The 13,980-nt window shown below is 33.0% G+C and overlaps 2 protein-coding genes across 2 annotated transcripts; one reads left to right on the top strand and one right to left on the bottom strand.

Annotated features, from left to right (window-relative positions):
• Nucleotides 1-76: 76 nt before the first annotated feature.
• LOC128184730 (sorting nexin-12-like) lies at nt 77-3,823 on the bottom strand. Its single transcript, XM_052854303.1, has 4 exons — nt 3,601-3,823; nt 3,244-3,339; nt 1,523-1,647; nt 77-403 (listed from the first exon to the last, which is right to left on the bottom strand). Exons 1-4 carry the CDS (start codon nt 3,769-3,771, stop codon nt 298-300), a joined length of 498 nt encoding a protein of 165 aa, XP_052710263.1. The 5' UTR covers nt 3,772-3,823; the 3' UTR covers nt 77-297.
• Nucleotides 3,824-4,038: 215 nt separating this feature from the next.
• LOC128184729 (AFG1-like ATPase) lies at nt 4,039-12,126 on the top strand. The gene is made up of 13 exons (XM_052854301.1): nt 4,039-4,185; nt 4,457-4,692; nt 5,430-5,496; nt 5,930-6,031; nt 6,451-6,581; nt 6,937-7,036; nt 7,264-7,322; nt 7,675-7,757; nt 7,894-7,967; nt 8,324-8,424; nt 8,841-8,981; nt 9,502-9,618; nt 10,816-12,126. The coding sequence occupies exons 1-13, from the start codon at nt 4,098-4,100 to the stop codon at nt 10,954-10,956; spliced, it is 1,440 nt and encodes a 479-aa protein (XP_052710261.1). The 5' UTR covers nt 4,039-4,097; the 3' UTR covers nt 10,957-12,126.
• The last annotated feature ends 1,854 nt before the right edge of the window (nt 12,127-13,980 follow it).

The raw sequence follows: 13,980 nt of genomic DNA, 5'->3' as shown, positions 1-13,980 counted from the left end.
TTTCGATAAAAAAAAACAAACCTATGACTATGATATACATGTACTTGTATATATATATATATACAGAGTGTATATTCAAATAAGCACATGGAGTCAAAATTTCAACAGGCATGGGGAAAGAATTTTTTTTTACAGTTTAACATTGCAGGCCTGTAGCCCCTATCGTCCATCAAGAAAAAAAAGAAGAATTTTCACATCTAAACCCTGCAGAAAAACAATATAAAATGCCTGTCACATAAAATACTCTGTCCTTGCTATCAGACGATGGTGGGGGGAGAGATAGAGTTAAGAGTCCACTCATGTGGTACGAATTTTCCCTGGCACATAATTCTTGTCAATATTTGTTTCCTGTAGGAACATATGGAGACACTTCTCATTCTGTGCAAGAGGGTGTCCTGCCACTCTGCAAAAGAAAAAAAAAATTTTCAAAAAATATACATTTTTTTTTTGGACATACTGTGTACAGGAAATATTTACCCCTGTTTTATTTTCGCCCATTTTGCCCTTGTTGCCAGCGAGCAAATTTAAGACTGGGCAGATTCCTTTGTCTCAAATTATCTCCCTTTAAACACAACTTTGTCTGGGTGAATTCAAGACAAGGCGAAACCGTTATTTAGTAAAGAAGGATGTAAATATCATGGAGCGAAAATGACTCTGTATACAGTAAATGGTAAGGTTAGCAATTCAGAATAATGGAGCCCTAAAAAGACCAAGAATTATTTTCTTAATTCACTGCCCACTTGGGCTTTCAACATAAAATAATGGCGTCAATTGATAATTGCAGAATCTTTAGATCACTATATACATTTGGTCAGGAAAAGACTTAATGTATAACTGGCCCAATGGGCAAATGCTCTTCACACAGCGTCTGCTTAAATCCAAAACGTAATGGCTGCAGATCAAAGTTAATGTTATTTACTACATTTACTACACTAAATAACTTTAAAGTAACTTACCTAGAGACAAAAGTTAAATTTAAAGACACCCAGATGAAAAACAATATAACACCTATCTTTGATCACAAGGTCATAAGAAAAATGTTTAGTTTAGATGTTCAATGTAAAAAATTCATATTACATTTAAATTAAAGTATTCTCACTCTGACATCTAGTGAGTAGTGACTGAATTTTATTTCGCCTCTAATTTAAAGAGTGTATTGTTATACTAGTGAATTACAAGGAAGTTTAACATTCATGCTACCAATATTGTACTAAGTTGACTCACAGTCATACTATAAAGTATTTAAGTACCTATGCCTCATGATAATGCTAGTTTTGGCAATCCAAAGTCTTCTTTAATAATAAAGATGTTTTGTATTCCCAAATCTATATCCTCTCTAAATTATTATTTGATATCACCAACTGTGGAACATAAATTTGTCCCCCTAAAGATAAACTCAATAGACTTAACGGTAGTATTTAATATTAAAACATATGTCAAGAAGTTCTATGACAAATGATAAAAATTTTGAAAAGATACAGCAAATGCTTTGACTCAACATCCCATGTAAGAGATGATGTACCTGTTGATAAATTGCTCTAGTCCTTTTCTTCGATCTTCAATGAAATCATCATCAAAAATCCCTTCATCGCTTCTAAATGGTAGCTGTCTTTTCCAAGCTTTCCCAGGAAGTGGGGGAACAACAATCTATTTTTGAAAACAAGATTTTCAATTAAAAATAATGAAATAAATGTTATTTAAGGGAAGGAATTTAATCTCAATTAACGTAAGCCTGCCAAAAGATAATGTCTTTTCAATGAATTCTGTGTGTAAGTGAAAAGGAACCATTAATTTAAAAATAATTTTTTAAATTTTGCTAATAAAAACATCCTGTGTTATAAATTCAATAGCTGGATTTTACAAGAAATAAAAACACAATGATTATATATTTACAGTTTATCATGATTAAAACTTTAATTGTAGGAAGGAAGTAATCTTGACTAAGACTTGGCTCTGCTTCACCATGATATTTGAAATAACACCATCACCAAATCTTTAAACTGTCTTTAATATTTTGTTTTTGAAAACCTGGCCCAAATTAAGGTCTCTTTGCAGTTAATATCTGGATAGTGGTGTATGCCAATTATCAAGCAGAGCTGAATCTCAGCAATTGACATAATCTGTGATGTCATTTGTTTTAATGCTGTTTTTCCACTCATCAACTTGACCAGTAATCTCAAAGATACTGTAAACCAACTACAGTCAAACCCTGTTATCTCAAACTAGATGGAACTGGTTAAAAACTTTGAGATATCCAAGTATTCTGGATATCAAGGATAAAATAAAGTATAAGTGGTTGGGACTGACAAATCACTTCAACATATCCACTGTATTTGAGATATCAGTGTTCAAGATTACTATGCAAAAATTCTTGCATTAGGTTACCGAAAATTTCAAATTTTTAAAAAAAATACTACTGGCCATTAACCATTCTACTAGAGATGGGACGATCCACTGATGCACCAGTGCATCACGGTATTTATTTTGACGACATTTGGATCGATACATTTACCATTAATACAACGATACCTATGCAACCATTTTTTTATTTTCCAAAAATATACGAGCTTTATATACCGGCTATTTTTAGTCCGCATGCCTAATATGAAAGTACAAACATAACAAAGATGGCCGAATACCTTGTAAAGTTGTGTCAAAACTGTTACGAAGCTAAATCTGGAGTGTGGAAAACTTTTGGATTACTTCTTTATGAAAAAGTAGTGTATATGAGACTTAAATAATTTGTAAATTGTGCAATTTTAAATTTAATAAAACAACTTTGGACATGCGGTAATACTTCGACAGATTGAATAAATTTTAAATCCTTATTCATATTTTCATTTAGTTGCAATGTATTGTGATATGTATCGTATCGCATCTCATGTATCGTGATATGTACTGAATCGGCCAAGTACAGGTTGTCCCAGCCCAACATTCTACTGAAGAAAATATATTGCAACAAACCACTGCATCACAAATCAAATGCAAAATAAAGATGTTTTCCGTAAAAGTTGGTTTACAGTAACTTGTTGTAGCAGGGTTGTCTCTAAAAATTGAAGTAGACGGAGGAAATGAAAAAGTAGAAGGGGGTCTGGGGGTTTTGCTTATAGCTACATTGTGTTTGAAATGCAAAAATAGCCGGGTAATTAAGGCATTATAGGTGGGAGAATTCCCCGCCTCCCGGGTCTTGGAGACAACCCTGTTGTAGTATAAACAAGTTTGCCTCTGCTTTACTATGTTTACCTTACTATCTCTTTCTAATTCGTTTCGCAGCCATTCAAAATCACTGTACCTCCTCCTCACTGTTGACTCTTTTACTTTGAATACTGGTAAATTTGTCTGAAGATAACAGAAAATAGCTTGAAACACTATAAAACAAAATAGTTGGACTGTACATGCATTACATTAATACAAAGAAAGAGGAAATTCAAGTTAATTGAATACCCAGATAATCTGTTCCCTGTTTCAAATAACACAGACGATCTGTATCTCCAGTGTCAATAATCTTCAATTGAGTTGTATAGATGTGAAGATACAATTTTGATCTATGATTACTGAAAACTTCCGGATAAGGCTTAAAATAAAACTGATGTACAGTACCTTCATTTTGACAGCATAGTCTGTATATCTTCCTTTCGATTTTGGCAGTCCATGCGTTTGGGGGTCTGTGATGTCTATTTCAAGAAAGTTAGCGGGAGGAGAGTATGCGTCCTCTAACGTTTGTTTCTTTGGCGGAATCCGAGACGTCGCTGGCTGGTTGTTCGTACTCATTTTCTCTTGACTTCAATGCAACTCCTACAACGCATGAACTGATGACGTCAACAACAAAAAGTGCAAGCTCGAGCCCGATGCTAATTAAACTGGTGATAGATTCTTCCTTGTTACATGATTGCTTTTAAGCAATTCTGAATCACATTTCATTGACTTTGCAAGATTGCAAATGACTGACCTAAAAACGACAGCAATTATTATAAAAAATATTTTAATCCGGGATTTTTCCGTGTTCCTGAAAATATTTTAACTATTACTCACTCCCTAGTTTTGTGACGTTTTACGCAGTACACAAGAGAACTCGTTAGGTAAAGAACTTACACGTTATGAAAACTATAAAATCTGTATTTTTTGTTCAGAGAAGGGCCTTTAGTGCCACCAATGTAAACGGATTTGTGAAACAATATTCAACAGGTAATTTTTCATTCATGTCCTCATTGCTTAAGAACGAATTTCACAAAATTTATCATGAAATCACTGTGACCTATATAAGGTATTGATGTTCCAAGGGCAAACATAGATAGTATTGGATGGATGCATTGGGTGATTATTGCAACAAAACGATAATAATTACTACGTTAAATAATGTCGAAATATATTTGTAATCCGTCTCCTATCATCATGATCATTAACTATGTTAAATTTAATTGAATATTTGCACATTATAAAAAATATTTTTTTAAAGATGCTTCAGCATTTGCTCAAGAAAATGTTAGCCAGAACTCCACTTCCAGCACCTCTTCACCCATCACCACAGAGATGGAATCTGACAGTCCAATCACTGCATATAAAAAGCGCATTGCCTTAGGACAGCTACAACAAGATGATTACCAAATGACTGTTGTAGAGCGGCTCCAAAGTCTCTATAATAAAATAGACAGCTATGAACCTCCATCAGGAACTGTCAACTGGATATCCAAGGTGGTTTTAATAGAATATATGTCGAAAAATTGTTTTTTTACAATGTTGCTGATGTTAGTACATGTACATGTAAATATGTATGTTAATTACCTGCTGCAGCAATAAATGTAATCTCAGCGAGATTCGTCGAGACTGAAAAAATTTTGACGGACGTCTCTTCCGACGTCCGTCAAAAAATTTTCAGTCTCGACGAACCTCGCTGAGATTACAATAAATGTACTATTGTCTGTCACAAGATATTTATGCAGCACATTTTCTTAAATCATTCAATATTTATAAATACCTCAGAATTCAAACAAAGTTCATTAAATAGTAAAAAAAAAAAATTCCCATAATTTAATTCTCCTTTGAAATGCCCTCTCTAGCATATCAGGTTTTAATACAGGGCTAAAAATAAAAGTCTAATGGGATTTTTCATTGCAACAGACATGAAAGTACCCAGATGTTAATGTCGACAAATTGTGTGAGGTATTCCTAGTATCATCTGAAAAGATGTCACCATTTTCTTTTATAAATCTCTGTAAGAAATCTGCTTTTGTTCATGTGAATTTTTCCAATTTATTTATGAATTATATCTTGGATATTTTACCTTTCATCAATGTTAATTGCACTTCTTTCACAGGTATGTGTATTTTTATAAAAAATCATCAAAATGTCTTGGAACAGACAATATAGTACTTGTCATATAAATTATGAACAATTGTTAAACTGGTCTTGAATACTTTTGTAATTTGTAGACATTTGGATTTGGAGCAAAGAATGTTGAAAACAAACCAAAGGGTCTATATCTCCATGGACATGTTGGTATGTATATACAATAAATCCCCAAATAACCCTTCAATCCCAAATTATCCTCCACTCACACAACACACAAAATTTTGACTCAAGACTGCAGGTATAGTGTGGTTTATTGATTTAACAGAAATAACATTAGAAGTTTGAATTAATTCTTTTTTTTTTAAATCAGAAATCTTTTTATGGGAATTAACGTCATGCGTCCATTCATTAGTTACTAGATGATGTATGATACTTTAATACAATGACATGAAGCCTGACAAACTTATGATTTCAAAACAAAAATATATTCAAGTAGAAAATTATCTTGGTTGCACAAATTAGCCATTGCAAACCAGTTTATGCTTTTACTTACCTAGAGCATTAATATATTACCCGGTACATGTTTAAGCAAAAAAAACTTATACCACCAGTGCTGATACTGCTGTGTATGTTATTTCAGGTACTGGGAAGACGATGCTAATGGACATGTTTTATCAACATTGTAAAGTGAGAAGAAAACAGCGTGTTCATTTCCACAAATTCATGCTGGATGTACATAAAAGTAGGTACCAGTAATGACACTGTTCTCCGGCAGCATGGACTAGTCTGTACATTCCCATTTCTTTTCTGTTTTGATTAGAGTATACACAAATATAAGGTGCAAAAGTCTTTGGACACCATATGTTGATATTGGTGTGAGAGTAGTCAACATAAAACTAAGACTAAAAAGTTTTTCACCTTCAGATTTTATTCTTTGCTGCAATAATTTTCATAAACATGTATTAAACTCAAAAAAATAAGTGAAAAAAACCCCCAGACATGTATATAGTTACCTGATTATTTTCAAAAATCAAGTGAAGACAATATACATGTATTTGGATATCACTACATTACTTAATAAGTGTTCTGCATACATTTGTATATATTTATGTATTATAGTGAAAAAGATCAATTAATTATTTTGTTCCTGATTATTTCCAGGAGTGCACATTTTGAAGCAGTCGGTGCCCAGACAGTACAATGTCAGGAAAACACAGTCGTTTGACCCAATTCCTCCCGTTGCAAAGGAGATCAGTAACGAGGCCTGGCTCCTGTGTTTTGATGAATTTCAGGTACCTGAATTTACTCTTTTGTCTTTTAGAGCACACCTTCATGTACATGAGTTTGAAAATGAAAATATCAAAATGAATTTTTCTTTTGAATGTCATCACAAATTAATTTTAATATACCGGGTAGTATTCCCAAAAATCAAAATATTAATCTTTTGAATCTATTTGAAATAGTTAAAAAATGCAAGTTATTAAAGTTAGGCAAACATGTATCTCTTTTTTTATTTGCCAAAAGGTGTTTCTTCATCCCAAAGTTTAGTTTACTAAAGGGGGATGACAATTTCAAAGAATTAAAATAAAAATATGTCGCAAAACTAAATTTGAAGTAATTTCATTGTTCACAATTTCATTTATTTAGGTGACAGATATTGCAGATGCTGTAATACTTAAGAAGCTCTTTACAGAATTATTTAACTGTGGAGTGGTAGTGGTAGCCACTTCAAATCGACCACCTGATGGTTAGTGGTATTTTGATAAACTTTAGTTTCAATTTTGAAAGATTATTATTTTTCTTAATCAACAGCAGAATGTAAAATACAGAATGATGAACTATGATAACACAAAATTTCAAAAATCTTGGTAAAGGGGAATAACTCTTCCACAATGTTTTTTTAAAGTTATCAATTCCATGAATTCAAAGAGATTCTTCCTTTAATGTTCTGGTTTTGGCTTTTTTTATTGTCAGATTTGTACAAAAATGGTCTGCAGCGAGGCAATTTTGTGCCTTTCATTGGGGAATTAAAGGTAAGATCTTTCAGAAAATACATTAGATTCAACACTTTCAAATTTGTGTATATGCTGTATACCTAAATAAGAAAATATTAATTAAGTTCATTAAGAATTGAAACAAATTATGTTTATTTACTTGTCACAGTGTTGTAAGAAAATGAAATGGAAAAAAATGTAGTATTTATGATTATCAGTGAAACTCAAGAATATTCATCAGATGCAAAGTTTAATACAAGCAGTTTGTTTTAAATTGAGATTTCTTTGAAATGTACATGTATACCTGGTAATTTATGTTCATGTTTTCATTCTAATGGAGGACTTGCTTTCTGACAAGACATATTAATTTTCTATTTTTTTATTAATTTAGAAAAATTGTGATGTTGTGAGTCTCAACACTGGTGTGGATTATAGAATGAACACTCTGCCAGCCGAGGGGAAAATCTACTTCCTGTAAGTCACAATATTTCACAATCTACTAAAACAGTTACTTTAGATGTACTTCGAAATACTTAATATCATTTTAATTGAATCCTGTTTCTGAGCTCTTCAATGTATCGAACAAATGATTTTTTTTTTCACTGATCAGGACGGGGGATGGGAAGGCTGAGGAGAAGATAGATGAGATTTTCCAAGCCCTCATTGCAGAGCAGGAAGAGCAAGGTAAGACACTCCGATTGATAGCAAAAGTGTCCTTATCATAGATAATCCCTCAGGGGAGGTGTCCTCATAATAGATAATGCCTCAGGGGAGGTGTCCTCATAATAGATAATGCGTCAGGGGAGGTGTCCTCATCATAGATAATGCCTCATGGGAGGTGTCCTCATAATAGATAATGCCTCAGAAGAGGTGTCCTCATCACATATAATGCCTCCAGGGAGGTGTCCTCAACAAAAAAAAAAACCTTTGTCGCTGTAGACTCCTGAATTTTAGTAACTCTATATAGACTTTTGATACATTATTGAAATTTAATCAATAAATTGATACATTCTTCAAATCCATTTCTTTTTTTCTTTCAGTAATTGGGTCTCGAGTTCTGGATGTACTAGGGAGAAAGGTTCTGTTACCAGAGACATGTGGTGCTATACTGAAGACAGACTTTGATTTTATGTGTAAGCAGGTGTGTTAAGTTCGTTCTATTCACTTTTATTAATTGCAATGCTCTCAAGTGCTCCAACTTTAACTCCCTAAAATCTCTATGCGTGGAAATACGAATTAAGCAGTGGCACTATAAAAGGAGGATTTTCCCCCCACAAATTTTCCCTATTACACAAACTTGCCAACATACATAATCCTAAACATGTATCATCTCTTTAAAAAAGTTTGACTCTTTGAAACCATATATATATATCACAGAAATAAAACCTTCCCACATTAATATCTTCACGAATAACCCAGGTTTACTGTAATTTATACACTTCTTTAGGCTAGTTACTGTATATGTACCATTTTCCATTTGGCGTTTGATTTTACCTGACTTCTGTTAATCAATGCGGATGTTTAAGTCTTTTTCTTTATAATTATGAATCTTTTAAGGCACGTGGAGCGATTGATTATTTAGAAATCAGCAAGGAGTTTCACACAGTAATCCTAGAGAACATCCCCAAAATGACTCTGTTCAACAAGACCGAGGCTCGGCGGTTCATCACACTGGTGGATACTTTCTACGATAACAAGGTTTGTGTCAATTGAATTTTTTCTGAAATTTCTTTAGTATCCAGGATTTTGAGGGACTGTTTCTTGTAAGATAATTATAATTGTAAGAACAATGGACATTTCTGTAATTATAAGCCATGGCATATCATTACAATGAAAATATTTTTACCCTTTATCAGATGTCTAGTAGCGTTAATATGCAGTCAAATTTTGCTATCTCAAACTAGATTGGAATGTTTAAAAACTTTGAGATATCCAAGTATTTGAGACATTGACGGTAAAATACTTAAAAAATAAGTGTGTGGGACTTGCAAATCGCTTTGACATATCCATTGTATTCGAGAAATTAGTGTTCGAGATATCGAAGTTCAACTGTATTTTCATTAAAAGCCAAAAGTTGAACTGATATCCCCACATCAAATTATGAAGAGCACAGAACCTTGAAAATTCTTATCTAGTAAAAATATATACTTGAATGTTCCTGCATTTTGTATGCTTAAATCTTCTATGATTTTATCATCTGTGGAATATTTTTTCACAGGTTCGGTTGGTGTGTTCAGCTGCAGCCAAACCTAAGGACTTATTTGGTGCTGGAGACATCAGTCAGAAGAACTATGACGACAACAGGAATCTGATGGATGACTTAGGGATTCAAGAGGTGAGGGAGAAAGATGTATCAAAATTATAATCAATGCAACATATGCAACATTGGGACAAAAAATAAAGTTTTGGTGTCAGTAACTCAGACAGTACCACATTATATTACAAGCTGACATATTATTAAATGAAATGGAAGCAACTCAAGTTACTATTTTGGGTTTTCAGAAAGGAAATTGCCATACTCCCAGTTTCCCATACATGTATTGCAACAAATATGAACATAAAATTCCTGACTGAATCATTTAATTTTATAATGGTTGGCCTAAGAAACTAAGATAATTTAGTAAGACCTAAAAGTCTGAGGTCTGTAATTTTATGTTTCCATATTCATATTATATAAATAGTGCCTGTTTGAGAGGGTAACAGTTGAAATTGACACCTGGAGAATACCATTGTCAACTGACGCTAAGTGGAGGTTGACAATGGTTTTCGATGGGTGTCAATTTCAACTGCTACCCTCCCAAACAGACAATATTTATTTTATTATACTAAATGTCTTAATTTTAGAGAACATTTAACTGCTTTTATACAGTAATGACATGAATTCTACGGCGAATCCTACGCGCATAATTTATGCGCATGTAACAATTCGTTGTGGTACCTAACAATTCGTTGTGGTACCCATTGCAAAGTGTGCTGCGAACGCTGAGGGTAATAGAACAGATTATTAACTGCATCTACACCAATCAGATTTCAGTATTTAACATGAAAGTATAATAATACATGTTACATTCTCCATTGTTGTTTGATATGCTAATGCTATCAGATTTCTTGTCCTTTTGTTTTGAGCAATTGTGATAATTATCCCTAAACATACACACACATCACGTATGTACTCACCTCATTCATGTGTTGCAGAAGTCAGACCTTGCCAAGTACAGTATATTTTACACTCTTTGTTAGCTTACATGTACATGTATCTGTGTTATTCCCCACTTTATTTTGTGACATTTTGATAACTATCACTCAATCAGATTAAAATCAGATCTTTGAATAGCCCTTACAAATATTATGTCACGACACTCAGATCTTTGATCCGCTCCGTCAAAGTTGATGTAGCTACATCAAGATCTGATTTTAATCAGAATGTGTAGCGACATCGAATTTGTTGGAGCAGATCAGAGATCTGATTTTATTCAGATTGACTAATTTTTTTCAGACTGACTATCACATTACATCTTCATCCTTTATACAGAAATCGGACCTTGCCCAGTCCAGTATATTTACTGGAGAAGAGGAGCTGTTTGCGTTTGAGAGGACCGTGTCCAGGCTGACGGAGATGCAGACCGAGGAATACTGGAACCTCCGGAGCTCAGTGGAAAACTCTGGCAGCTGATGATGTGTCAACTTAGGAAACTTTATATTTATTCAACAGAGTACCCCAATTAAAAGTCTGTGATTATTTTGTACATATTCATGTACAAGAGGCTGTTTTTAATTTACCCCATTTATTTAGTACATCTAGATTTTGGTGAACTATGCAATATGCATTGACTGATGCTAGAATATTTGTATCAAGTCCATATCAATGAAATATGAGCTGGTATTTGACAATGTCAATATTTTAAACAAATTATGAACTTATGATAACCCATATACACATGTACACTCTACACAAGTATAATTATATTCAAAAGTAGTAATTCTCCTGATTTTTTTTTGGCCTGTACAATTACATTTATGAAAAAACCATGTCCCAATTTGCTCAAAAGAAAACCAATGATATCTGATTGATGTGATCACTAGAGCTCTCCCTTAGGTGGGAGAAATAACTGTGAACTACTACCGTGCAGTATGTATAATTTCAGTCAAAACATTTTTTTCAGAACTGTCGCTTTAGATGCATATAAGTTGGCATAATATATTTCGAGATTTTAATGTTAAATCTTCAATATATACTTAAGGGGAGGGGAGATAAGTGTTAGTGAATGGGACACTTTCAAGCAATATTTTTATTTTTACATTTACAGAATTTTTATTTTATTTTGGTGTCAATTGTTTGATAGATGGACTTTTAAGACAAAAGCTATACAGGGGAGTTTTCTTACCCTCTTACCCTCATATTAAACCAAATTGTCCAGAATAATAAAGCATCCTGACTCACCAATATTACACTATTTTACATCCTGAATTATAAAAAACTGTTTCCATAAAACTTCATCATAAAGATGAAGAGTCTTAATTGTTGACACACAGGTTGTTGCTTTAATTTGCTTATCATTTGGATACCACAAGGTAGATCTTATCAGGGATTCATTGAATGTAGATACATGTATATTAATTTATAGATTTAGCTGCAGATCAATAGCTCTCTGATAAAATTCAAGTAAATGGTTGATTTCAACCAAATTTTTTCTTGCTGAGCTAAAGATCTGCAACTACATGTAATATAAATTCAGCAAACACATGTACATTTCAATGACTTAACATATTGTTAAATATCATTATTTTTTTGTATTCAGGGAAGGCCACATGAAACATCTTTTGTTTTGATGAGAAACTATTTTTTTTTGGGGGGGGGGGGGGGTGGGGGGTAATTCCTACTGTCTTTTCTTTTAAAGACTTTAAGTTGAGTTTTGTTTAAGACAATTAAAAGTTTCCTCCTTTGCTGAAGATTTCATGCATTTATACCAGCTAGTGTATGAATCAATATCTTTCCAATATGTAAACTATCTTTGGAGAAAATATTGGTAAAAAAAGTTATTGATAGAAGAAATTGTTTTAAATGTAATGTATATGTTGAACTTAATATTGTCTGCACTTCAATGATTTATATTTTAACATGTAACATGTGGTTGCTTATGTATTACAGTACATAAAGTACACATTTAAAATGGTTTTGTCTATGATAAGAGCACTCATCTATTCTGTTACATGTTTATCTTAATTAGCTGGATAATTGTTCTATTAGTGCTTCACTTTTATGCAATCTTATTAAATTTATGTTCAAAAATTGTTTTAAAACCAGTGCATTTTTGAAATTTATATATTAACTTCACAACAAATTTTAATTAAGATCAAGCATGCATACATGTCATAAATATGTTAATGTTTATACATTTGGTAAAAATTTTTTTAGATGACATTAAAACAAACATGTGTCTGATACTTTTTTGTCCGAGTTTTGTAACGAAAAATAATACTTTTGAAATAATAAGTTAAATCTCTGCAGATATTGCAAAAGTTTATGAAAAAATATGATGAAATATTATCAATTATGGATGAAAAGTAAAGGGTAACAATATGTATGTGCACAACTATTCTACTATAACAAAGGTGTGACAAACAAGATTTTAATAATAATCAAAAGAGAGATGGAGAATGTGAGACCAATTAACTACAGTACCTAACAGAAAGTAAACCCCAACTAAACCCTGGGTTTACTTTCTGGGTTTACTAGAGTGGACCCAGAGTAAACCCCAAGTAAACCCAGAGTGGACACAGAGAGTAAACCCCGATCAGAAGTATACCCTAAAAGCAGACGCTACATGTGTATTCGGAATATACAAGGGGCAGGAATTACAGGCAGTAGGATGATTAGATAAAATACAGGTCTGCTTCACACTTCAGTGCGTATAGTTGACTCCAAAAGCAATTCTTGAGTAAACCCAAAGTAAACCCCGAGTGGACCCACATTTTCTAAAAGTAAACCCAAAGTAAACCCAGAAAGTAAACCCGGGGTTTAGTTGGGGTTTACTCTGGTGTTAGGTTGGGTCTGATCGGTACTGTATGTTTCATAATAAGTTGAAATTCAGTTTTGATCGAATGACCTAGTGTACCAATGTCAACTCCACTAAATTCAATTGTCACTTGCTAGTTGCGCAATTTATGTGTTCGTGTTTATAAAAAAAAATAATAATTTTAACATGAAATAATTATCTATTTGTGTGAAGTTTACGTATACAAACATATCCGTTTATCTAAGGCTGCTATAGTTTCAGTAGCATTTCGATTTTGAATAGGAAACTCAAATGCAAAGAGAGAGGCTAATCAAATTGAAAAAAAGTTGTCCAATAAATGCCACAATGTAAAAATCAATAATATGCACACCCTATCATGTTTTATTCTGTACAATTCATGTTTGCATCTCGACTACCAAAGAATGATTAAATTTCTTTATCAGATAAATTCAATCTAGGTTCAAAAAGTAGAGCCTCCATGCACTGAGCTAAAAGCATGGAAACGAAACAGCTTAAAGGCGAAAAAATGACTTACAAATGTCTCGTTCATGCCAAGGGTTTACTACCTTTACTTTGTAGAGACTGTGATGGTCCGGTTTGCTTGGACTGTCTGACCACTAACCATGTTGGACACAAAATGGGTAAACCATCTGAGTGCATAGAAGACGTATTTAATCAAC

Source organism: Crassostrea angulata, chromosome 5 (assembly GCF_025612915.1).
Source record: "Crassostrea angulata isolate pt1a10 chromosome 5, ASM2561291v2, whole genome shotgun sequence".
NCBI classification, from domain to species: Eukaryota; Metazoa; Mollusca; class Bivalvia; order Ostreida; family Ostreidae; genus Magallana; species Magallana angulata.
The sequence above is the reverse complement of the archived record's forward strand: the minus strand, read 5'-3'. Positions and strand labels throughout refer to the sequence as shown.